We start from the raw sequence: 25,174 nt of genomic DNA on the forward strand, positions 1-25,174 counted from the left end.
CTATGATTCAATGGATCAACAACCCGGGGTCAGCTAGTCCTCAACAACTTCCATTGCTGAGACACATTTGACAATTCAAGAATGTTCTTCAGATTTTAAAGGCCTCTCCCATTTTACAGGGAGGGCACCAATGTGCTTACTTTTGAGTTCCTCTATATTTCAGCTGAGGCTTATGGTGATATGTTTCTAAGATTTTAGTTTGGTAAGAGAGGGAGAGAGAGAGAGAGGCATCTGCTGGGTTACAACCAGTTCACAATTATCAAAAGACACTGAACAAAGTTTTTCTTTTCCTTTTCTTTTCTTTTCCTTATTTTTCTGAGGAAATAGATCTGCCAACAAGTATGTTTATAATGGAACAACTGAAAAAGAAAATTCTTTTAAGCAATGAATACAAATACCAATTATTCTTGGAGCTTATTGTGTAAAAGCAGCATTATCAGTTGGCTGCCATGGCAATTGATAAGTTAAAGGATATCTTGTTCCATGTGTATGCCAAGACTATTGAACAATGAATATCAACTTTACTTATGGTTGCTTAACTTCCTCTGCTTATGATGAAAAATTCCTTTTAACTCGAGCCTGTTGATCAGCAATCCCTGTCTTCCACCCAAAAGTCTATAGATGTGTTGCAGGCTTGACTTTTCTTATCAGCATTTCAATCTCAACAAATGCTTTCAACGAAGATTCAGCACACTTGCCAAGTTTGCGGTATGCTCCACATTCTAACCACCTATCTCAATTATGCTGCATCCAGGTTCCTTCTTGTCCATCATCTTCTCTCCCTCTAAATCCCTCATTCGTGCTACATCTACCCACCGCCCTGCAAGGGCATAGGTGCTGGATAGAAGGATCGAGCCTGTCAGTTGCTCATCGCAGAGTGGTACCAAAGCCTGTTGTGCCATTTCTCCAAGCTCGATATTTCCATGGATTTTGCATGCCGCAAGTAAAGCTCTCCATGCTACTGCATCCTCTTTCAAAGGAAGGCTCTTTATAAGCTCGTATGCCTCGTCCAACAACCCTGCCCTGCCCAAGAGATCAACCATACATCCATAGTGCTCCATCCTTGGAGATAACCCATACTCTTGAACCATTCTCTCGAACAATTCCTTCCCTGCCTCCACCAGTCCTCCATGACTACAAGCACTCAGAACTACCAAGAAGGTGACTTCATTTGGCTTCACTCCTTTCTCTTCCATCTCATAGAAGAGCTGGAGAGCAGCAGCTGTCCGGCCATTAACTCCAAAACCCAAGATCATGCTTGTCCATGCTTTCACGTCTCTATCTCGCATCCTATCAAAAATTTCAGTTGCCTTGTCAAGGCATCCACATTTCGAATACATATCCACAAACGCAGTTCCAAGAGTGGCATCCAGCTCCAGACGCTCCTCTTGGACATGCTCATGGATGTGCCGGCCTATTGCCAGACCTCCAGAGGAGGCACAAGCTGAAAGCAATCCTACGAAGGTTGCTGCATCCGGCCTCACTCCTTCATACTTCATCTGGTGGACCAAAGCCAAGGATTCATCGACAAGTCCTCCTTTAGCATACCCATCCACCATGCAGTTGTACAGAACCAAATCCCTTCTCGGTATCACGTCAAAGACCTGTCTCGCGGCACCCATGCATCCAGTTCTCGCGTACATCGTCACTATTGCCGTTGCCACATTCAAGTCCGAACAAAGCCCAACCTTCATGCAATACCCATGCAGCAATCCACCTCCGCGACCGCAGGCATCGGAGGAGGCGGAAAGAGCACTAACAATAGAAGCAGCATTGATATCATAACCACTGACGTGCATTTCCCTGAACAAACCCATCACCTTTCCGGGCTGCGATATCTGGAGATACCCGCCAATGAGCGCACTCCAGGAGACTGCATCTCTTCTCTGAGGCATTTCATCGAACAACTGATGAGCCCCGGTTAGCCCGCCACAAGCGCAGTAGAAATGGATAAGGATGTTCCTTACGGTGAGGTAAAGCTGGAATCCAGACCTAAGGATGGACCCATGGAGTTGCCGGCCGGTCTCAAGGGCTAAACAACGGGCACATATCTTAAGGGTGGAGATAAAGGAGAACTGGTCCAAAGGGATCCCCTGGGCTTTGACGGACTTGAATAGAGGCAGGGCTTCCTGTACGGCTGGGTTGGGGGCAATGGAGTAGGCTCGGAGGACGGTGTTGTAGTTGAAGAGGTTGGGGGTGTGGATGCGGTCGAAGATGGAGCGCGCGTAGGGGGCGTCGAGGAGGGCGGCGGCGGCGAGGAGTTTGCTGGTGGCGAAGGGGAGGAGGTTGAGGCCGGTCTTGATCATGTGGGCATGGATTTGGCGGAGTTGGGAGGTTTGCTTGCATGATTTGAGGAGCCTGGAGAGCAGGCTTTGGTGCTTCGGAGTGGGTTGGACGAGTGGCGGTGCAATTGGCATCATCCACCATTTATTTGTAACACGACGCAGTTTTAGGTCCGTTTTCCGCTGCGGGCAGCCTGCAGTACATGGCCGATGCCGAGGGATTCGGATCGTCTCCAATCTCTGGCTTCGAGTGGAGTGGTCTATCTTGGCCATTACGCCGATGACAAATGGCTATGATTGGAAGACTGTCCAGTCCAAAGTTGGGATCGTGTGATAGGATGGTGCCCTGGAAAGTTGTCCCACCCTGGCAACAGTTATCTTTAATCAGCCATGTTGTGCATGCAGGACACAATTGAAAGTTTCTATAATTTTCACTTGGTTACAGAACCTAAATCATATAATCTTGGGTTGCAGTTTATGTCTGTTGCAAAGTGGACATTAAGTGTGGGGCTCACGATACATCTCTGACTATGGGATTTGGATGATTTATTTACCGGCTGTTTGAGGCACTGCAGGTTCAGTTGTGCCAGCGCTGTCAACGAGCCGAGCCGAGCTCTCTCGGGCTCCGCTCGGCTCGTTTCACAGAAGCTCAGGCTCGGGCTCGGGCTCGGGCTCGGTAACGAGCTCTATTTTGGGCTCGAGCTCGGACTTGCTTGGCAAAGCAAAGGCTCGGACTTGAGCTCGTAAAGCTCGTTTCAATTATGAGCTTTAGAACGAGCCCGAGCTCGGGCTCGAGCTCGGGCTCGTAATCGGGCTCGAGCTCGGGCTCGGACTCGATAACAAGCTATTTTTCTCTATGTAATTAGATTTTTATGAATTATGGTGCTGAAATAAGATTTTTCAGTGGAAGACTAGAGCTCGTTTGGGCTCGTGAGCTGCTCGGGCTCGAGCTCGGGCTCGGGCTCGAGTGTAAACGAGCCTCATATTGGGCTCGAGCTCGGGCTCGTTTGACTACCGAGCCGAGCCCGAGCAGCTCGGCTTAACAGCCCTAGTCTTGCAGTGCCCCTCGCAATAGATCATTCTCCAGCTAAATCGGCCATGGTATGAGTTAGCGCCCAAAGGTATGAAACCTCCAAAAACCCCTTCCCCTCCTCACCCGGCAACCCTTCTCCTCCTCCTCCTCCTCCTCCTCCTCTCTCTCTCTCTCTCTAGTGCAATAGTGCTCTGAAAATCCTGTTTATACATACATACATACATATATATATATATATATATATATATATATATATATATATATATATATATATATATATATATATATATATATATATATATATATATATATATATATATATATATATATATATATATACTCACATATAACGGATATAACGGGTGTGAGTATTGTTCAAAAAGTTAGAAAGTAAAATAGACTGCAAAAGAGATAGGACAACAATAACGCGCGCAAACCACAAAGACCCCAAAAAAAAAAAAAAACAAAGCATCAGGGCTACATTGCAATAGTGCTCAGAAAATCCTGATTGACATCTAGCTTTCTGCATCACTAATTTCCGGTACTTTAGATCAATGTCTAGACTCCACATTACCTGCTGGTGTTTCCCATGTCCCAATTTGAGTGCTTACACAGAGAACACACCATGGAGCCGCATAATAAACCAGGTAAGCATCTATTGGGGGCTGCCAGTGCAGTTGCAAAAATTTTGACTCAGAAATTGTTTCTACTTATCACCATACATGTTGCTCAACACATAATTCATGTTCTCATCAATATAAGGATCTACGAAAAGGATTGGGATTTCTTGCTAATGGTAGGTGACTTACTCTTGGGAGTATGAGATTAAACTGGCATGCACTGCTACCTCCCACCAAAGGAGGTTAGATTACGCCCAATAGCTGGCTTCTCCTCCTTGTAAGGCTGGGTGGATGGATCAGTGAGACTAGGCAATCTCTGGACACTCCCTTTCCCTCTCCTGGCATTAGGGCCTATTACCTCTATCATGTATTTCCAACCATCTACAGGCCTCCTTCGACTAAATATGTGAGTCTTGATGAAGCTAGCAATCTGCATTACAGCATCAAAAATTTGTAAGCACTGAGATACACAATGACGGTAAGACATGACAAGTAGAAACACAAGTTCAGAGAGCAATTCTGAAGGGTGACATTGACCATGTCCGTTTCTAACAAAAGTCATGCAATGCAAAGAGAGACTTCAGATTGTAAATTATAAGATGATGAGGTTGATGGATTGCAGAGGCACAAAATATAGAGAGAATATGACAAAGCTTTTGATGATATTAAAAAAAAAAAAAATTCCGCTTAGAATCAAGATTATAGGGAAGATGGTTAACATATTGTGCACCTGGAATTTACAGAAAGCAATTCGGCGCTCAAATTCTTGCAGGAGGATATCTTCTTCCCTCTGTGATATTTCCCATATGCTCCCATCTTGGCTCCTAGATGTTGTTTCCCACCCATCAGGTTTAGTCTTAAACTCGGAAGTGCTAGGAATCTTGGAATCATTCAGGTCCATGTTACCAGCATCAAATATCCTACATGTCAATGGCAACAGCGAAAGGTTAGCAAGAATGCAAGCAAGCATGCCACTGCAGCAAAGATTTAGCAGACAGGAAAGCACTAATAATTCAGATAAACAAGAAGAGAAAAGAAGAATCAAAAGAAGGCTAGTGGACCTTGATTGCATGCAAGATACGAACAAAATTACAAAAACCTAAATCCAAAAAACTAAAACAAATTTCCCACAAACTATGTAACATGCTCTAATGTGTTTCCAGTCTAAAATTGCCAGCTCTAATTCATGAAAAGAAGGTTTTCAAGGCTAACTCGAAGCCTTTATGACAAGAAAAATTGAAATGCTTAAAAAACCATTAAAAAATTGCATCAGCAAGTTTAATACTAGTTAATTTAAATCAATCTTCAAAGCACCTGACACCCTGAAAGGATTCAAAGGGACCTTTAACTAATCTTTCTGGTTTCAGAATGGATACAATAAACCCCAAGCGAACAAACACAACAGTCTTAGTTGCACATTGACATTTTCTGGCATATTTTGATTATCTCCATGCCTGAAAACATTATAGAACACTATATCAGTTCTAATAAGACATCATGAAGCAAAAGTGTTTGAAGAGAACTACTTTTTAATTGATTAGCTGCTAAAACATTGATGTAGCAACATCATCTCTTGCTTCATTTGAGTAGAAATTGTCTTTAAAGCACAAAACACACATGTTTTAGTTGCTTTCATGCGCTCAACCATGTAAACTGTCCATTCCTCTTATTTAATTTGTATAAAAAAGACACACTGGAGTAAACTAACCTGCATGCGCTTGATGGATTCTCAATGAAAAAAATCAGGGATGTATTGGTTGCAAGTCCCATGCAAATGATTATCAAATTACAAAGTCCAGTATATCTACATTCCTCTATAGAATTTTCACCAGACACAATTATCATTTATTTGTACAAGTTAATCTGATAGAAAAACCAAGAGAAGTCAATCAAAAGACAGCAGTGAGTAAGCTTAAAAACTTTACTTGTTCTGCAACCTCTATACTATGCGTTAATGCGTACACTAACATTAATCTCTACTGAATACTTCAAACTTCATATATTCTGCCATATCCTACTTCACCAACAATTGCTAGGATTTAATTTCTCTAACAACTATAAGCCCAAAAATAAAAACTTAAGATCAATCATTCAGTTATTGAACAAAACACTTTTTTTTTAGAGCAAGACTACTATAGAGTAGCCTAAAATTTAATTTCTATAAAATCCAAACAAAACTTTCAATTCCCTCCTTTAGTTGTTGAATCAAAATTATATCCTTAACATAAACGAGTAGCCATAAGCGAAAATCTTAAGACCACTAAACTTCATGAATCAGAAACCAATTCTTGAAACTTGATCCCAAGGGAGTGAAACAATTACTATAACCATCAAATCTGAAATTTATTTTCAGTATCAGAGCACATACTCGGAGCAGGAATCAAGGAGGCGGTCGATGTCATCATTGGGATTGGAGCCCCCCACCTTGGCCTCCTCCATCTTCTCGATCTCCTTCATCCAAAGCCCGGCATGAATCCTCTGCTTCCTGACCCTATAATCATCTCCGGCCTTCTTGCTATTCTTCTCAACCCGCTCGAAGGCGCTACCCCCCTGCTGGAGCTTCTTGGCAGCCCGCCTCTCGCTCCATCGCTCGTCCATCTCGGCGACGAAGGCCTTGGTTTCGGCATCGATGTCAGAGGGGAGGCTGGCAGCGGCGGCGGAGGGCGAGATAGGGTCGGGCTCCCATGGGGCGCGATCCTTGGCGGAGGGGTCCTCCGGGAGCCAGGCCGTCTCCCAGGCGTCGTTCCAGTCGTCGTCGCCGGTGGCGGCGGACGAGGAGGGTGGTCGGGTGGAGAGAGGCCTTCGTCCTAGTACTGCTACTTCTCGGCTTAAGCAAGTAGGGGAGAAGGAGGAGGAGAAGGGAGGAGGAAGGCGGAGATGAGATGGAGAGAAGGAGAGGAGACGTCTGAAGGAGTGCATGTCGAGTGTTTGAAGGAATGTTCAAACGAATGGAAAAACGGGGACCGTATCCTCGCCTATGGTCTGCCGAGGGCCTCCTCTGTCGTCCATAAATTTTTGCTGGTTAATTTAAGACGAGCAGCGATTGCACGTGATTATAGTAAATAAGCATATTTTAGTATCGAAAAAATATTAAAAGATAAAAACAGTCATTATATACGGTAATATATGGGAGCTATGACAAAAGTTGGAAAGATGCAAGTAAAACCTATGTAAACGTTGAGGGTTGCAAGTGACGTTACTATGACTTCAGCCAAATTGCACTGCGTTATATGATTACCGGCATATGAATCCCATAGACTTCCTTCTTCTCTTAAAATACATGACAGTCTCTACTAATTACACAGATTACCTGGATACCTTATGCCTTCGTGACAATCTCAACTCATCGAAAGAGTCACAATCTACCTTCTAGCACATCCATCAACAATGATACCGTCTGAAATCCAGAAAATCCCCAGCAATCAACTATGTTACCATCACACACCAGATGAGAGCCTCGTTTGGTTCGCTCAAAGCATTTGTTCTCATAGGAATATGATTCATGAGAAACAGATTCCTAAAAAGAGGATGTTTGAAAAAATACTTTTGGCATGTTTGGTTGACCATAGAAAAGTGACAGGTTTATAAAGTGCTTATGTTTGGTTGATCATCCACTTTTCTAAAAAAGTTATGTGTAATTCCTATTATACCCTTAATAAAAATTAGGTCTTTAATGCTTTGGATCAAATAAGGATCACTGAGGGCTTTTTGGAGAAAAAAAATAAAAATGTTTCGATTTCTGGATCACGAAAAAGTAACTTTTTTCATTTTTCTAATGGAAAAGACTTTCTCATAAAACGTGGAAATTATATTCCCACGGGAATACAACTTTTTCATCTCTCTTTTAAAAACTCCAACCAAACAAGAGACATCTCTTACTTTCCTGTTGACCACACTTTCTCCCCTTCTTTTTCCGCGAACCAAACGAGCCCTCGAGCTTCTTTGTTCCATTAAAAAAGATTGTTGATGATCTTCTTTCTCTTGCATCTCATATTCACTAATAATAACAAGGAATTATGAGCTTCAAAGTTGAGTCCAAGTATAGAAGTCGGAGGATTGTGCTAGGAAATCAGCTCACCTTGTACACGAACATCCATAGAAGCGTCGATTGGGGTTTGCCTTTGTAATTGTAAAAGCAGACCGGATGCCTCGAAAATTGACAGTTATTGGAGACTAGGTTTGAACGGCCTACTTGCACGAAGAATGGATATATGTACCCATGTCATGTCCCCGACCCGAGATCGTGAGCCGGAGGTCACGGCAACCACCACACACTCATAAAATTTCTCCTACAAGCATGGAAGGCAGTTCAACATGATATTATAAATATACAGCAAAACAATTTAAACTACTAATATGCAATCTTTATTTCATTAACTAACTCAACTTACAATATCTCACAATTCTAACATTAGTCTAAGGTAATACATTAATTTAAATAATCTAATTTAAAATAACTTGTACCATAGTTTTTCTAGTCGCTATCCCATATTGAAAAATCTCGGGTCGAACTAATTCTTCATATTTATAAAAATAGTTAGAAATTGTATAATGAGCTAGATAGCCCAATAAGCAATGAATACTTTAACTAGACAGTTCATATAATGACATAAAATATAAATATAATTTATGCTAAATCGATATAAAGACATAATCAATTTTGTTTCTAGAACACAAATCCATGAAAAATCTATATCTTTCAAATATTCGTATATATAATCATAAATCTGAATCGAAACAAATCACATTTAACTCAACAGCCTTTAACATTGCCACACTTATACTCTGTGGCAAGGTCAGAAACAGAACCATACTTATATCTTGCAGAGTGGGCCAAAATACCACACTTATAATCTATGGAGTGGTCCAGAATATTACATTTATATCTTGTGTGGGGCCAAAATTCATAATAGTCAGAGTGTCGATGCATAACCCTCAATTGTCAGGGTTCAGAATATAGTCAGGTTGAGAGTTCAAATCTGATACACATCAAAATTCTTTTTATAAAATAATAGTTATATCATAATCCAATCAAAATATACATAAATGATGTAAGAATAGTAAATAATTTAACAAGAGTCTGAAAAATATTACTCCAATTTATATATCTATTTTCATTCAATTCACCATCTCGTAAAATTCATAAATCACATATAAATTCATTAATAATTTATTCGATGTAAAAATACTATTATATAAATGAAGAATTTAGAAAAAGACATATCATTACTTACCTTACAAATGCAATCCAACTAATAGATCCAATTAATTTCGAAAATTCTTCTCATAGCCTAATATTCTAAAATTATACTTTACATTAGAATTTTATCATAATTATTTCAAAAATAAAAACTTTAAATTCCAACATCTTCATAGGGCTGACCAAGCATAAGTGTCTAACATGCGAGTCGGCCTGATTAGGATGATTTCATCGAATTATGCTTAGACAAGGGCATAGATGGTTCAACGGAGTTCGGAGGTGATCAAATCTAGCAGTGTTGGCAAAGACTAGGGTGGAGGCTGACATGTCGCCTGATGACCTTGGATCAGGACTCTTTACCGATCTAATATTACTGAGAATCGTACGTACGGAGTTCAATCAACCATAGAGGAAAAAAGTCCAGATAAAGAGAAAGACTTTGTGGAGAGAGAACAAGAGAGAGAAAGTGGGAAAGAGAGAGAAAAGAGAGCAGAGATAAGAGAGAGAAGCTGAACTTTCTCTTCTCTCTCTGTTTTGTTTTCTTTTTCTTTTTCTTTTTCTTTCTTTCCCCTCTTCTTCTTTAGCGAAATAGGGGAACTTCCACCCTAGTACCGAAACCACAATGTCAAAGGTTGTGGTAGTGTCTGTCAGCCAAAGGACCGACAGCTGAGCCGCCATGAACACGGCCCTGGGTGGACCCTTCGCCACAGCATCTTCAACGATGGTGGTCAATTGGTATAGAAAAGAGGAGATAAAAAAAATCAAGAAGAGCAAGAAAAGATCCACATGAACTTGGCCTAGATCATGGCCAATTCCCTTGATCGACGGCTACAAGACCTCGGAGGTCTTGGGAGGGGGCGATCATCGGCCTATGTCGGCGGCCAACGACAATGAATAAGAAAAGGAGACAACCGAAATAGAGCACCCTATTTTGGATTGAACACTCAACAATTTGCCTAATAAAGATAGCAGCAGCTACAAAACCTAAAAAAGAAAGAGAAGGAGGCGTAAGGCAATTACCTTGGTCCAGCGAGGTCGTCTGACGGCTTCTCTGGCAAAGATCCAAGGAAGAGACTCAGAAGAAGGAACTCGAGGTTGGTGGCGATGCTTAGAGGAATCGGTGATGGCTTCCAATAGAGGGGGAGGAGGATCTTAAATAGAAGAAATCCTAGTGTTCTAGATGAACTTGGATTGCCCTGAAAGTCTAGGATTCCACCGGGATCAGGAGAGGGAAGAAGACTCCGATCATGCTCAGCCATGCTAGCGGGCCCTGGCCTCTCAAGCCGGCCTATTGGCCCAAAGAGCTGTGCTATTACAACCCAATCTCTAACTTCCTTCTAATTGGTACCAAATAGATAGTATCATTAGGAAGTGTCGCCATAAAATAGTATTTTAGTTCTAAAAATCTTACATAACCATCGTATCATGAAATTTCGTATGCCTAGATAAACAAAGACGAACAACAGGATCATACTAAACCACTTAATTTACTTTAGTGACCATTTTGAAACTTTTTATAGTTGAAAGGTACTAAGTGAAACTGGTCATAAATTGCAAGGGTATATAAGTAATTTTTGCATATAATTTTATTTGAATTTTTGGTACAAAGATATGTGAGACACTTTTCCTGGATAGAGGAAATGGGCTACGCAAAGTGGTGTAGCTTTCCACCAATATCCCTAATCTCCGGAATCTAATAAAGACAAAATTCGATCCCAAGCTAGTTTTCTGACTCATACAAAGATTTATTTTAAATCATGTCATGCCTTTAGGATTTAAAACATTGTAACCTATTTGATGTCTTCTAGCAAATTTTAACAAACATGATGTACACTTATATGATTTGAATTTTATTTACGAGGCAAATAGGTTTCGATTCACACCACAAAACACAATCTTAATCATGCTTAGGAGCTTCTCCAAGAAAATTGATTTAAATGGTTATCTTAGTCCACCTTATTATAGATTGTGAGCCCTGCCTTCTTCTTCCTTGAGAATAGAATGTGAAATTGTCGATGCACAATTGTGTTACTAAGAGTTTGACACTGAGTTAGTTAGTTTCTTAGAATTTGATCGCAGATGGCTAATGAATGCAAAATGGAGAGGTTATGCTTGGCTATAGACGTGGGTTCTCTGAATCCAAAGTATATTTGGTGAGAACGTTGTGGGTCAGGAAAATGAAGCCCAACAACTCCACAACTATAACTAATAATTATTTTCACTATAAATACTCCATATATCAATCCTGTTTTCTTCTTTCCATATTTATTTGGTAAGGATTATTCCTTTTTTTTTTGTTAAGAACATTATACATAATATTGTTCATCATAGTTACATGCTATACTTAAATAACAGACAACTAGCATTCATGTGCAAGGTTAAGAATTTTTATATAATTAAAGAAGATGAATTAGAAATTTTTTATTTCGGTAGATTCTAGAAAAAAGTTGTTTTCTTACATGGTGGGATTAAAGAAAAATGGTTATTTTCATGATATGATGCATTCTTGATTTTTTTAGATTTTTAGAAGAGGTAGAGATTTGGTGCGGATAGGGTGCATCTTGAGGGAGACTCTTCTATCATGATTGATTGAATTCAGAGAGAGGACCGGTATGGGTGTGGGCACTCGTTATTGTATAACATCTGTCGACTGGTGGGAGACTTGGATTACTTTCAGGCAATTCATGTCTTCAGAGAGGCCAATAGTGCGGCTGACTGGGTTGCCTCTTTTGTTGCTCGGCATTCTGGTGCAGTCTTGTGGACTACTGATTTAGCTATCCCTTCATGTTTACACTTTTTCTTTTTCTTAATTTTACTGGCTGTGCTTACACTATAGCTGTTTGAGCTGCCGTTGTATCGAAAAAAAAAAAATCAGTTTTCGTCATTGGGCCGGCCTGTACTCCAGAGAAGCCGGGCCAGCCCAATGAGCCCATTAACAATGTAACAGGCCTGCGGTTAGGGTTTTAGTTTTCTGTAAAAGGCGGTAGCTTCCGTTTCTTAAATTTCCGGAGGCGAGGGCGGGAGCCAGCGAGGGAGAAGAAGAACCAGCCATGGTTCACGTTAGCTTCTACCGAAACTGTAAGCCTTGTTCTCTCCCCCCTTTCTCTTTCACTTGTTTCTATTCCAACCTTTCTTCGGCAATCTCCCCTTTGTATAATCTTCGATCGTTTTCGGTCTATTCAAACTCTTAGATCCTATGTCCCCAAGTTTTGATCCCTTTTTACTCTTTCTTGAATCGATCTGAACTCATAGGTCAGGATAACTGAATTTATTTGTAATTTTTGGAACTTTGGATCCAATGTGGCAGGATAATGAGATGTTTTGCGCCGTCATTCAACTATTATTCTAGTGTAATGGATGAAAACCCTAGTTAGGATTTTGGTTTGTGCATGGATTTTTGGGGACCCTAACGAATGGGAGTTGTTCGCAGATGGGAAGACCTTCAAGAAGCCCGCCGCCCCTACGAGAAGGAGCGGCTGGACGCCGAGTTGAAGATCGTCGGTGAGTACGGGCTCCGGTGCAAGAGGGAGCTGTGGAGGGTCCAATACTCTCTGAGCCGGATCCGGAATGCAGCTAGGGAGCTCTTGACGCTGGACGAGAAGAACCCTCGCCGGATCTTTGAGGGAGAGGCCCTCCTCCGCCGCATGAACCGGTATGGACTCCTCGACGAGAACCAGAACAAGCTGGATTATGTTCTGGCTCTCACCGTCGAGAACTTCCTTGAGCGCCGGCTCCAGACGCTCGTGTTCAAGTCTGGGATGGCAAAATCAATTCACCATGCCAGGGTCCTTATCAGGCAGCGTCACATCAGGTTTGCTCTCTGACTTCTAGCTATTCTCATTATTATTTTGATTTATGTGTGGGAATGCTAATTATTTTACAATAATAATTGTAGATCATAATTTTCATAGATTTGCTCCATTCTTAGCGTCTCGTTAGTAATTGTTCGTACTCGTTTTACTTGCTTCTGGTATGTTAGTTAGTAATAAAGACGTATTATTTGATGGATCAGTAACTGCTTGCACCCTGAACTAGATCGACCTGTATTTGGTGAGTTATCAAATGGCCTACTGTGGAGCGGTTGCTTGCTGTGCAAGATTTTATTATGATGTTTTTCTAGTAGTTTGCTCTCCCATTGATTTGGTGATAGAGTGACTTCTATGACACCCGTTATCTCATGAGTTCTTGCATAATCCATGATGTTTGAGATGACATTTGATTGGATAAGGTGCACGTGTAAAAGTCAAAGGCAAAGAAGAAATTATTGATCTTTTGCTTGTTATCTCTGGTTTGGACTTGTCTTCCCTGTACAATGCTGTATACATGTTTACATTCATGACCAACCAATCTCAGTTGTGCTTTTGATTTTAGTTGGGCAAGATTGGTTTTTATTTGAAGTTTAAAGTTTTTGCCAAAAATTAGTAAACAATTTAAAAATAAGAAGGTACAACCAAACTAAAGACTAAATAACAATATCAAGAATGATTATGCTATCATTTAATATTGTGTCCCATCAATTTGAACCTTTGGCTATAATTTGTGTGGTTTTGTTGGTCTGATGATGCATGTGAAATTGTTCAAGCTTGTAAAAATAAACATTTTTTTGTAAAAAGTAGAAAATAAACATTAAGTTGAAGACATTAGATTAGACACTATTGTTCAAATCTTAATGTTGTTTGGTAAGAATTTTCAACCAGACATTCATTTATATCATATCAACAATTTTTCCCTGAAAGGTCATTTAGAATTTCATTGGAGTAACATGGTTGTCCTAGGTTTTCATAAGCAAGATTCCTACAAATTTAAATCACTTATAGAACTAAGATGTTCCAAAATATTACATTTCTAGTAGCATTTTAAGATATAGAACGCCTATCACTTATGCTATCAAGATACTTAAAACATGCATAGTTGGACATGTATCACAAAAATGATTCCTACAGACTTAAACTTTTCAGCAGTCCTCTAACTCAACCACACTCCCCCCACGAGCTTAAATAAAAACTATCAAAAATAGCATGAAGATGAAGTTTGTAACTTAATAAGACCTTTTCATCCACGTCTGGTCAGTTATGGTTGTAATCACTAAAATTGGTGGAAACCGGATTGAGACTGTTAGAGATGAGCAAAAGTGCAAAAGATCCAGCAGTTCCTGATCACTTTTGTTTGAAACTTCAAACATTGATCTGTAGGTTTAAGTACTAGAAGGCTATATCATATGAACTCAATTAAATTCTAACTTTTTAACCTTGTATGATTTATTTCTTTTCTTTCCTTTTTGTCAGAACATCTTAATACACTTTCCTTTTTTCAGTCATCTATATTTTTGACACTTTTGTGTTGATAAATAAGTAGTTATGCAATGAGAATAGTTATTAATATCTCATGATGGTTATCTGAGACACCTGCAAATATTGTTTAGATGTTGCAAAATAATCCTGACTGACTGACGCTTGTATTTTTGTCTTTCCTTTTGTTTTAAAGTTGATGCAAAATGTCTTCTACATCTCTTAAAATTTTGATACCTTATATGCTTGGAAACTAAAACTGGCTTGAACTACAGAAACTGCTGAAACTAGAGCAATTTCAAATTGCTTTTGGCTGAAACTCTAAACCTTGACCTATGGGGTGAAGCACCTGAAGGCTAAATCATTCTCTTTTTCCATCAGTATATATCAGCAGCTGTGTTGTTATTTTTGAAATTTTCCGGCCTACAGGATTCTTTGATGTTGATGTAAAATAGGCCTTGTGATGAGAACAGATTGTTATATCTCATGATGGTCATCTGAGACATTCATAATGTTGTCTAGAATGATGATAAAACTCCAATCTCTGATGCCTGTATTTACATCTATCTTTTGTTTTGTCTTAAAATTGATGCAGTATCCATCTCCATTTATATTGCTGAATTTTTGATAATTTCATGTTGATGATACTTATTTTTTCTGAGCAGTTTCATGAATGCAATAAACATAAACCTCCTTATTCTGACCACTCTATTATTTATAGGTTTAAAGTTCTTTTATTGTTTTGTGCACGTATTCTCATGTAATATGTCATTGGGCACAATGAGGAAGTTGCTAATGATTGGGTGAGGCAATGTCTGATGAGTATACCTATAAGTCCTTTTCATTCTGAGTGCCCAACCATCCTGCATATGTCAATTATTGTTCAGCCCCTCAGAATCATATAAGCCATGATCAATTCTCTCTTTCCGACCATCATGTGGCAAGTCAAACTTGTAAATACTGATAGGGGTATTAAGGCATGATTGTTTATGAGCATCCTCGTAAGGGAACTTTTGTTATTGGTTCATATTTGAACCAAATATTGAAGCTTTTACCTAGCGTACAGGCTGGTTTCCTTAAGCTCATGAGCTTGTTGTCTTTCCGAGTGATAGGGCAGACCTCATATTTGACTGTTGATGATTGTCACAGCATCCTGACTCTAAGGCCCTGTTTGGGGGAGCTTTTGGAGGGCCAGAAAGCACTTTCTGGCCCTCCAAAAGTACTTTTAGATAAAAAACTATGTTTGGTAAATTTTTCAAAAAGCTGTTTCAGCTTTTGCGGGAAGCTGAAAACAGCTTTTGGGAGGAAGCTCCAATTTGGAGCTTTTGGGAGGAAGCTGTTTCAGCTTTTTCGGAAAGCTATATTTTTGACAAAAATGCCCATATTAAAATAACATAATTACATAGTTTATCCCTGTATAAACCTAAAAATATGCTGGAGCCAAGAACCCAAGCCGTCAGACTCCCTTCCGTAAGAAAAGGTATTTTTCTTTTCAATTTTTGTATGCATATCTTGAACCACATTTTAGAAGAAAAAAAATTTTAATCCTTTTCTATACCTTCCAAAATCAATTTATTGTTTTTTTTTTATCATCAACCTCGCGGCCCACGTTGAGGTCCTCCTCGAGCGTGGACCATGAAGAAGAGCCCCTGGACCGCGGAAAATTATTTTATGAAAAATTATGGAAAATTATTATGAAAAATTATTTTATACTAATAATTATAATATTTTATATCTTTATTTTTGTATTATACTATAAATATAATATCATATTATATTATATCATAATACATTAATATGTTATGTTAAATAATTTAATATTATATTATATTATGAAAAATTAATTTATACTAATAATTATAATATTTTATACCTTTATTTTTGTATTATACTATAAATATAATATCATATTATATTATATCATAATACATTAATATGTTATGTTAAATAATTTAATATTATGTTATATTATGAAAAATTAATTTATACTAATAATTATAATATTTTATACCTTTATTATTGTATTATACTATAAATATTGTATTATATTACATTACATTATAATACATTAATATGTTATTTTAAATAATTTAATATTATGGTATATTATGGTATATTATGGAAAATTAATTTATAATATTAATTATAATATTTTATATCTTTATTTTTGTATTAAACTATAAATATAATATCATATTATATTATATCATAATATATTAATATGTTATGTTAAATAATTTAATATTATGTTATATTATGAAAAATTAATTTATACTAATAATTATAATATTTTATACCTTTATTTTTGTATTATACCATAAATATAATATCATATTATATTATATAATAATACATTAATATGGTATGTTAAATAATTTAATATTATGTTATATTATGGAAAATTAATTTATACTAATAATTATAATATTTTATACCTTTATTATTGTATTATACTATAAATATTGTATTATATTACATTACATTATAATACATTAATGTTATTTTAAATAATTTAATATTATGTTATATTATGAAAAATTAATTTATAATATTAATTATAATATTTTATACCTTTATTATTGTATTATACTATAAATATTGTATTATATTACATTGCATTATAATACATTAATATGTTATTTTAAATAATTTAATATTATGTTATATTATGAGAAATTAATTTATACTAATAATTATAATATTTTATACTTTTATTATTGTATTATATTATAAATATAATATATATTACATTATATCATAATACATTAATATGTTATGTTAAATAATTTAATATTATGTTATATTATCAAATATTAATTTACTCTAATAATTATATTACTATTATGCTATATTAACATAATATTATTTTATATTACAATAATATTATACTATATCGTATATTTATGTATTAATTTATGTTATGTTTTATTATGTTGTGTTGTATAATACTATGCAATGTCCTTTATGGTAATTTTGTCATATAAAAGTACTTTCTCAGTTTGTTTACCAAATACAAAACAAAGTACCACAGCACTTTACGAATGTAGTTACCAAACAGCAAACAGCTTTTTATAACAGCTCTACTTCAGACAGCTCTACTTCCAACAGCTCTACTGCCAATAGCTCCCCCAAACAGGGCCTAAATACTTGATTCTGGAGATAATTCTTTTGCAATAGCTCTAATAGTATTTATCTCTTTTAGCATGTAATGCAACTTGTTCGCCTATTAGTTCCTGCATGTCATGAAGCACACATGTAACTTGTTTGCCTATTAGTTCCTGCATTGCATGAAGCACACATGTAACTTGTTTGCATTACTTTCACTTAGCACAATGCTGTTGTCAGCCCATTGAGTTTGTAAGATGTTATTTTCAAAGGCAAACATGGTCTTTTCTTCCCCTCAAATATTTATTGTTTGAATTTCGAATGGAAGCAATATATGTTATTCTCAATCAATATGTCACATATGGTTCCCTTATAAAATCTTTATGAATCCATATCTCTATTTGTAGGTCGGGTGTTCATGTGACGTTCTAGCAAGTTTTTGCCTTGTTGAGGTTGGTCTTCAATACTAACAAGCAAGGTGTTGGGGAATACATTTTAGCATTTATGATAGAGTAATTTTTGGTTCTGGGGTTTCCGATGGTTGTTTGTTTGGACCTGGAATTTGAGCTATTATCGTTTAAATGACTTTGCTGTAATTATTATACGGTAGTTGCCTGTACCTCTCAGCAAATTACTGTCATCGTAGTATTTGAATTACTTTTCTCTGAGGTTTTGCTTTCAGATTTTGGCTGCTTTTGCATTATTAGCTATTGTTATGCTGAATATCAAAGTATGTGTATATCTGACTATCTATTTTCTGAGTGCTCCTTTCAGAGTTGGTAGGCAAGTGGTCAACATTCCATCATTTATGGTGAGGGTGGATACAGCAAAGCACATTGACTTCTCTCTCACAAGTCCATTTGGTGGAGGGCGCCCTGGAAGAGTGAAGAGAAAGAATCAGAAGGCTGCAGCAAAAAAGGCGGCCGGAGGCGATGGCCATGAAGATGATGAGGAATGAGTGCTCTTCCTTATAATGGTATTACAGTTTTGGTAGCTTCTTTTGTTTTGTGTAACTTAAAGTTTGCTATGTTTCATGCTAAGATGTTTCTGTCACTTGTAGAAGGATGACCGATTATTGTTTTTGTCTGAAGCGATCACGATATGATGGATTTTGAGATGTTGAATTTTTTGTTATATTTGGCTTTTGGGTTGATATACATGGATAATCGTTGTGGTACAAGATTCTTGTGTGGAAAAGCTATTTCCTCGATGAGTAACTGATGCATGTACTGATTTTTGTAGTTGTTTATTTGTTTCATTAGGATTTAATGCTTTGTTGGCTGCTCCATCTTTGGTCTTGTTCAGTCATTCAAATCCATGCAATATCCTCATTCCTATGTCTCAATTGAGCCTCACCCAATTCCTAGACTGGCTACTAGATTTATTTATCCTGCCCAGTTTGCGTGATGGTTTGTTCATCTTGGTAATCATATGCTAGCTTTTGTTGATTGTTTTTTGTTCTCCTTTCGTTACACTTGTCGTGTGGCAAAGCTAATTACTTTCGCTTTGCTGCATGTGTACCTTCCTCTTGCATGAGCAAATTAAACCTGCCATATTTGTGATTTTGTTTCTTCATTGATCGGATGGAATCTATTAGACATTTTTGGTTTCAGTCCATCACTGTAGGTATATTTCATGAGTTCAAAGCCTTGGTTTCACCAGCATACCATATGGAACCACTGTGTTTCAGCTGGCTTTTCTCTGTCCCTTTTTTTGATCAAATTTAATTTTGGTTACTTGTCTACTTTTGATCGCCATGCTTGACTCTCTTGGCCATGGGCTCTTCGGACTTCGGAGGCAACTTTAACACATGCTTTTTAGTGTGGCCAACAATCAAATCAGCTCCTTCGGGAGCATCTCTGGCTTGTGCTACTGTCTCCGTCTTCTGCTAACCAGCTCCTTCGTGTGCAGGGGTACCCATATCTGTGATTACGCACGAAACTTTTTAGCGATCACATATAGATATATGTCCGAATCGGATTTCGGGCAAATTTTATTATTATCCATGCCCGTCGTCTTAGATCTATTGTGGGTGGTAAAATCAGTCCTATTCAAGCCGGTTCGGGTCAAATATTTAATACAGCGGAATAAATTGTCATTCCTACTCACCAACTGTTAGTTGCTACGATTATTTGATTGTCGCATGATCATAGGCTTTAATCTTATCCGGAGATGTCTTCGAAATATCCTTAAATTACTGTTTTACAGTCTATTAACTTGAAGCTGTTGGGGTTGGTCCTGTTAAAACAATAGCTTAGCCTGTGCCTGTTCGTTGATCACGCTTATGTGCTAATTGGTTCCCATTTCAGCTATAGTTTTTCTTTGGATCATTGTCGGGGCAAATTTTACCATTACCGGACTAAATAAAATTCATTGACTAATATATCCTCGTGGATTGAGAATGTTAGTGCTCCCAATATATTTCTTCTATTTTTTCATCAAACTCAGGAAGCAACTTGAGAAGTGCTTGCCTTGGCGGAGCGGCTAGGTAGCGACCAAAGATGGCGAGGTAGTGATGGTGATAGCAGTATTGTGGTGGTGGTGGAGAGGTTGTATAGAATCGAACTAAGTGGAAGCAAGAGAGATAAGGATTTGAGTGAGCCGTTGACGAGGGATGGAAGATGTTTGAGTGGTCACGATTATAGGAATGAAAATTGTTGTGATGGTGGTAATGGCAATAGAGGAGAGAGTGAAGGTGATGGTTGAGGTGTGGGTGGTGAATGCTGCCACAATGATGATGGTGGTAGTAGTGGTTATGGTGATAATAGATGTAGGGGTGGTGGCACCGCTGGTTGGGGTAATGGAGGTAGTAGGGTAGAGTTGAGATCCGCCGAAAAAAAATATCATGTAGAATAAACTTCGGACCTAATTAGCTTATATTTCACTAATTTTTTAAAAATAGAAGAGAACATTGGTTATTTTGAATGCATAAGAAAACTGAGGATAGGGGGTCACTCTTAGTGTTTTTAAAAGTTCTAAATAAGCAACATACATTGATGGAAGGTAGAAATTACAAGTGGGTGTTATCTATGCCTAAATATTGAGCATGCATCATCCAAGAATTGAATATGAAACCTTTACTTCATGGACAAACAAGTGCTACCAAGAGATAAAGCATTTTGAAACTTCACCAAATAATTTTTATACCTTAAAAAAAAAAGTTTGGACACCGAGCATGGCTGGACACAATTACTTTTTTGTTAAATAGTAATCACATAATCTTTGAAAGGTAGCATTTTATTGTTTACATTTGAGAACAAATGGAAGCACCCTAGTTTACCTTAAGCTTGACTTCTTGATATACTTTGTTCGCATATGGATTCATCTTTCATTTTTTTTAAGTGACATAACCATGCTTACAATAAGATGAGGATATTTTATTTATCGATTTATGTTCAATATCGAAATTAAAATTAAATTTTAATTATTCGAGATTTAGTGAAGTGGTATTGAATTCAACAGGTGACATGAAATTAAGAATTGTAAATACTTGAGGAGAAATCTGTGAGAAAAATTCAGAATGTCTAAAACATCAAAACTTGAATTCAAGGCAAGCTCCATCCTTTTCATCAATTAAAAACCAACTCTCTCGATATGAATACGATTCGGAAAGCAGGGACCATGGGGTGGTTGCAAGCGGGCGCAGGTCTCGGGGCATCCGGGATTCTCATGACGTGGACCGGACCCCACGTGTAGCCCATCACACCACAGCACCCATGACACGTGTCAGCAGTATATCCACGTGGCTCCCACGTGCCTCTACGTGCTTTTAATAGCCCGCGCTCACCCCCTCCCCTCTACACCCATCTCGCCGGCAGGCGTCTCCGCGCTATCGATCCATCCATAAGCCATCTCTTCTCGTCCCTCTCCGGGGAGCATCGAGTGGCCTCACAATCTCTCCGATCTCCATCGGACGGATGGAATCGACGAAGAAATCGGCAACAACGAGCTTTTCCCCTCTTCTCGGGTATCTTGTCTCTCTTTGTTTTGATCTTTGCTTTTTTCCCCCCTTTCCCAAGTTCTACCATCGTTTAATTCCTGGGTTATTATTTCTTTTATAAATTCTTCTTAGACTAGATCACATTTTTCCACCGATCTCTCGTGTCTGATTCCAATTTCCGGTCAATTCCATTATTCCTATAGCTTGGTGCTCTTGATACTTGAATTGGATTTATCAAAGCTGAAATAATTTTGGGCAGTATGGCTACATGGTTGGCATGTTTCCAGAACTTCGATAAAGGTGGACTTAATTAGAATTGGTCGACAACCCGATCCTTCCGAGCTTCAAGTGGATCGGCCCCATGGCCATATTCATGTTCATATATCATGTCACGGTGTCCCATGATGATCTTTTTATTTCCTTACATATATTATATTACGTCGATTGTGAGGTTTTTGATAAAATATCGCCCACATGCAAAAGTAATCTTACGCATGCACATAAGAATTTTATATCAAACATCTACTTGCTACAGTGTAATGCTCGTCTGTTTGTCAAGAGCAAGGTGATACGACGGATGCATGTGATTCCATCGAGCATGATTTTTTTCCCCCTAATCTTATTTTGAAATGTAGCAGCCATGTCATAAATTTAAGAGATGCAAACTAGTTTTTTTTTTTGAAAAATGCATTTAAAATATCATTAGCAGCATGGTATGTAAGGATAACATGTTAGGATTAGATAGATAATACCAATCAGACATCATAATGATTTTTTTGTCTTCTGCACGTTCTTGTCTACAGTACTTATAACTCGTAAAAGACTTTGAATTGATTTGCATAATAATTTGCATTTTATCTATTATTGGTCTGATTTCAACTCCAAGTTTTAAGTATTTAACCATGCTAACCACTACTGTATAAAATCGACACCCCCAACGAATTACACTTTCTCGTGTGCATTAGAAAATTAGTGCAAGATTCCATGTATTGCACTGTTCCGAGTCTGAATCGGAATACTAGCGCATGATTTGGAGGATACTTATAAAATTGATATACACCCTATGTATTGTACTTTTCCTGGCGTGCATCAGACGACTAGTGCAAGTTTTGGAGCGTTCTTATAAGATTGACACACCCTTTGCGTTGCACTGTTCCTAATGTAAATCAGAATACTAGTGCAAGATTTGGACGGCACTCAAGAGATTGACACCCCCTATCCATTGCACCGTCCGTCGTGCGATCCACAGAACTAGCGGAATACGCGGCAGGGGCGTCACGTCGTCCTCAACTTGGGGTTGATTAATTGGAGACCCGGACCGTTCTTTCTTGACGATGCTTTGAGGGTAATTTAGTAGTTGAGATCTCCCTTGGAGCCTCGAGAAAGAAACATCCAACGACGTCATAGATGCTGGACACAGTACTGCGAATATGATGACGTGGTCCACCTGTCGGGCGGTGAGGACCACCTTATCGATGCCGGGCGATAACCGCCACCAGCGAGAGCCTGATACGCTTTAATACTCGTGTCCGCCGGGAGACGTACGCACCGGGCTACTTGACGTCGCCGATACCTCACTGCCGTTGGATTGCGGTGGGTCCCGCTGTCCTCTCACCCGACACGGTGCGTAAATTGCTCCTTTGTCTCTGCTCCGAGCCAGGACCGACCTCATGCGATCGAGTCCTTTCGTCTACAATGCCTTTTTTTGGCGAGAACTAAGGCTTTGTTCACGAAACTACTCATCTAGAGGTCTCGGAGTATACGCCTCTAGTTTGATGAACTTTTTTTTTTTGTTTGTTTTCTTAGTTTATTTAGATGACTCTGAGCTCTAGAGTCGCCTGTGAAGTGGTTCTCAAACTTCGATAGATCGCACTTCTTCTGTCTTATTTTATCGGAGATACGTTGGATCCTACTTCGAGCCATAAAGTTTGACTTCCCAGTTCCCATGGTTTCTCTGCAAAGTGAGTACAGGGGTACATTCCATAAATAATATTATATATGGAAGATTTCTCTCATATGAAGCATTCGAGGCTGCCCTCTGTCTTTACCTCCATGTAAGTCTGGCATGGGATTCTATGTTTGTAGATCTCGATCTATTTTTTAGCCCCACAAAGTCATGCTAGCTAATTAGTTTAGTATTGTCTGACTTGGTTCTTAATTGATGCAAACTCCTATGCTTTCTACATAACTCGGTTCAAGCTAGCTAGCCCACTGATTGGCTTTGCTATTAAATTGGGCACACGTACTTGTATATTTCGTACACCATATGCAACCAAAAAAGAGATTACATTGTGGGTGTGGTTAACTGGAAATACAAATATCGACTGCAACACCAAAGGAAATCCAATTACATAATACTTTCTCCATGGTCGGTTGGTTGTCATGGAAGAAGCAACTCAAGCCAGACCAGAGAAATGTACAAGAAAATGGAGGGTAAGCGAGAGTACTACAAGCTCGTCAAGCAAAGGAACGGTTTCCTACTAGCTAATGCTTTAGTTTATGCTCGGGTACACCATATATATATAACCAGGGGTCCGAGAGAATACTATAGGAGGAGCAAAAACAGCAGGCAGACTAAACTCTTCCTAGGACCTAAGGAGGCTCCTGATGATCTCAGCCTGGGGGCTGTTGGAGTCCATCGTAGCTATGAGGTCGGACAGCCGGTCACTTAGGTCGTCCACCTCCTGATGCAAGCTCTTGATGTAGCTGCACGTCTCCTTCAGCAGCTTCGACGCTGATGCCTATATGAATGAAACACAATGACTGTGTTAATAATTAGTAGCTTCTGAAACTTGAAAGGAAGTAGGATCACCTGAGCCTTTTGCTCAGGTGGCGGTGGTTTCTTTACCCTGCCTATGTTCCGGCGACGGGACTCGGGGAGCAGAGTTTGGAGCTTGGAGATGAGCTCATTGATCTCCTCATCCGTGATCCTCCTCCGGCTCGACGACATCTTGATAGGGGACCCAAGTACGAGAGCGAGAAGAGATGGGAGGAAAAGGTGAGAGAGACTGAAAGGGAGTGAATTTAAAACAACGGAGAAAGACAGGAGAGGAGGGAGGTGGTTGGGGGGGGGGGGGGGGGGGTGGAAAGGGAGGAAAGAATTGGGGAAGGCCTCTGAAAAACCAGTTAGCGAGAACGTATATTAAGAGAGGCTAGAGGTCCTACATGTCCCCCAAGGGTTCTCATGGTGGACCCACTTTGTTACAAGACCCGTGGGCTCGGAGCCTACTTAAACTCGTCCAATTGGTCTGGAACATAGCATTTTGAGGTAAAAACACAGGCAATGTGACCTTAACTCGGTCACTTAACCATTTCACAATGTACCCAAAAGATGCCTTCTGTCTCCTTCTGTTTTAGTGCACCTACTCTCCCTTGTCCTTAGCATAGTCATGTCATTGTGGTATTGACATGTTTCTTAACTTTCGATCCAAAAAGCCACTTCATTAGGGCAGAAATTTAGAGCTTTTCTCAATCCGGAACCTCCTTGCAGTTTAGGGTAGATGATGGGGAATTAGAGAAAGGAGATTAGGATACGGTCTCTTGATGTGGCATAAATCAAGGGACCATGAATCCACGTGGTTGCCCTATGCCTTGACTTTGGATCCATGACAAGACGGTGGCCGGTCTCCGCCCTCTGGGACGAAGCCGCCGCAATGTCGGCCACAACGACCAAGCCATGTGGAGGCTCTGAATTTATCCACGTGAT

At 38.9% G+C, this 25,174-nt stretch overlaps 3 protein-coding genes, 1 long non-coding RNA gene, 2 other non-coding genes and 1 pseudogene across 6 annotated transcripts; 4 read left to right on the top strand and 3 right to left on the bottom strand.

The window, feature by feature from the left end:
- Positions 1-722: 722 nt before the first annotated feature.
- On the bottom strand, positions 723-2,306 carry LOC103716799 (pentatricopeptide repeat-containing protein At1g26900, mitochondrial). Its single transcript, XM_008804965.3, has one exon. It carries the CDS (start codon positions 2,304-2,306, stop codon positions 723-725), a length of 1,584 nt encoding a protein of 527 aa, XP_008803187.3.
- A 1,464-nt stretch (positions 2,307-3,770) lies between these two features.
- LOC103716798 (protein GAMETE CELL DEFECTIVE 1, mitochondrial) lies at positions 3,771-6,958 on the bottom strand. The gene is made up of 3 exons (XM_008804964.3): positions 6,304-6,958; positions 4,666-4,855; positions 3,771-4,365 (listed from the first exon to the last, which is right to left on the bottom strand). The coding sequence occupies exons 1-3, from the start codon at positions 6,852-6,854 to the stop codon at positions 4,159-4,161; spliced, it is 948 nt and encodes a 315-aa protein (XP_008803186.2). The 5' UTR covers positions 6,855-6,958; the 3' UTR covers positions 3,771-4,158.
- A 5,227-nt stretch (positions 6,959-12,185) lies between these two features.
- On the top strand, positions 12,186-18,648 carry LOC103716800 (annotated as a pseudogene).
- Positions 14,877-14,976, top strand: LOC113463368. Its single transcript, XR_003387493.1, has one exon. It is a non-coding gene; the product is annotated as a small nucleolar RNA Z161/Z228 (small nucleolar RNA).
- On the top strand, positions 15,195-15,280 carry LOC113463369. Its single transcript, XR_003387494.1, has one exon. It is a non-coding gene; the product is annotated as a small nucleolar RNA Z162 (small nucleolar RNA).
- Positions 18,649-21,310: 2,662 nt separating the features above from the next.
- On the top strand, positions 21,311-23,429 carry LOC108511637. The gene is made up of 2 exons (XR_001879968.3): positions 21,311-21,495; positions 22,639-23,429. It is a non-coding gene; the product is annotated as an uncharacterized LOC108511637 (long non-coding RNA).
- Positions 23,430-23,760: 331 nt separating this feature from the next.
- LOC120111562 (transcription factor ILI3-like) lies at positions 23,761-24,540 on the bottom strand. Its single transcript, XM_039128853.1, has 2 exons — positions 24,317-24,540; positions 23,761-24,209 (listed from the first exon to the last, which is right to left on the bottom strand). The coding sequence occupies exons 1-2, from the start codon at positions 24,416-24,418 to the stop codon at positions 24,054-24,056; spliced, it is 258 nt and encodes an 85-aa protein (XP_038984781.1). The 5' UTR covers positions 24,419-24,540; the 3' UTR covers positions 23,761-24,053.
- Between the last annotated feature and the right edge of the window lie 634 nt (positions 24,541-25,174).

The sequence above is a fragment of the Phoenix dactylifera genome, chromosome 8 (assembly GCF_009389715.1).
Source record: "Phoenix dactylifera cultivar Barhee BC4 chromosome 8, palm_55x_up_171113_PBpolish2nd_filt_p, whole genome shotgun sequence".
NCBI classification, from domain to species: domain Eukaryota; kingdom Viridiplantae; phylum Streptophyta; class Magnoliopsida; order Arecales; family Arecaceae; genus Phoenix; species Phoenix dactylifera.

What these genes read in the sequence shown, in the direction of transcription:
- LOC103716798 (XM_008804964.3), bottom strand. Translation starts at nt 6,854, where the DNA reads ATGCACTCCTTCAGACGTCTCCTCTCCTTCTCTCCATCTCATCTCCGC. An exon ending in CTCCTTGATTCCTGCTCCGA is followed by an intron (nt 4,856 to 6,303) that starts GTATGTGCTCTG and finishes ATTGACATGTAG; the next exon opens with GATATTTGATGCTGGTAACA. An exon ending in TTGCTTTCTGTAAATTCCAG is followed by an intron (nt 4,366 to 4,665) that starts GTGCACAATATG and finishes GCTGTAATGCAG; the next exon opens with ATTGCTAGCTTCATCAAGAC.
- LOC120111562 (XM_039128853.1), bottom strand. Translation starts at nt 24,418, where the DNA reads ATGTCGTCGAGCCGGAGGAGGATCACGGATGAGGAGATCAATGAGCTC. An exon ending in GTCGCCGGAACATAGGCAGG is followed by an intron (nt 24,210 to 24,316) that starts GTAAAGAAACCA and finishes TCATTCATATAG; the next exon opens with GCATCAGCGTCGAAGCTGCT.
- LOC103716799 (XM_008804965.3), bottom strand. Translation starts at nt 2,306, where the DNA reads ATGATCAAGACCGGCCTCAACCTCCTCCCCTTCGCCACCAGCAAACTC.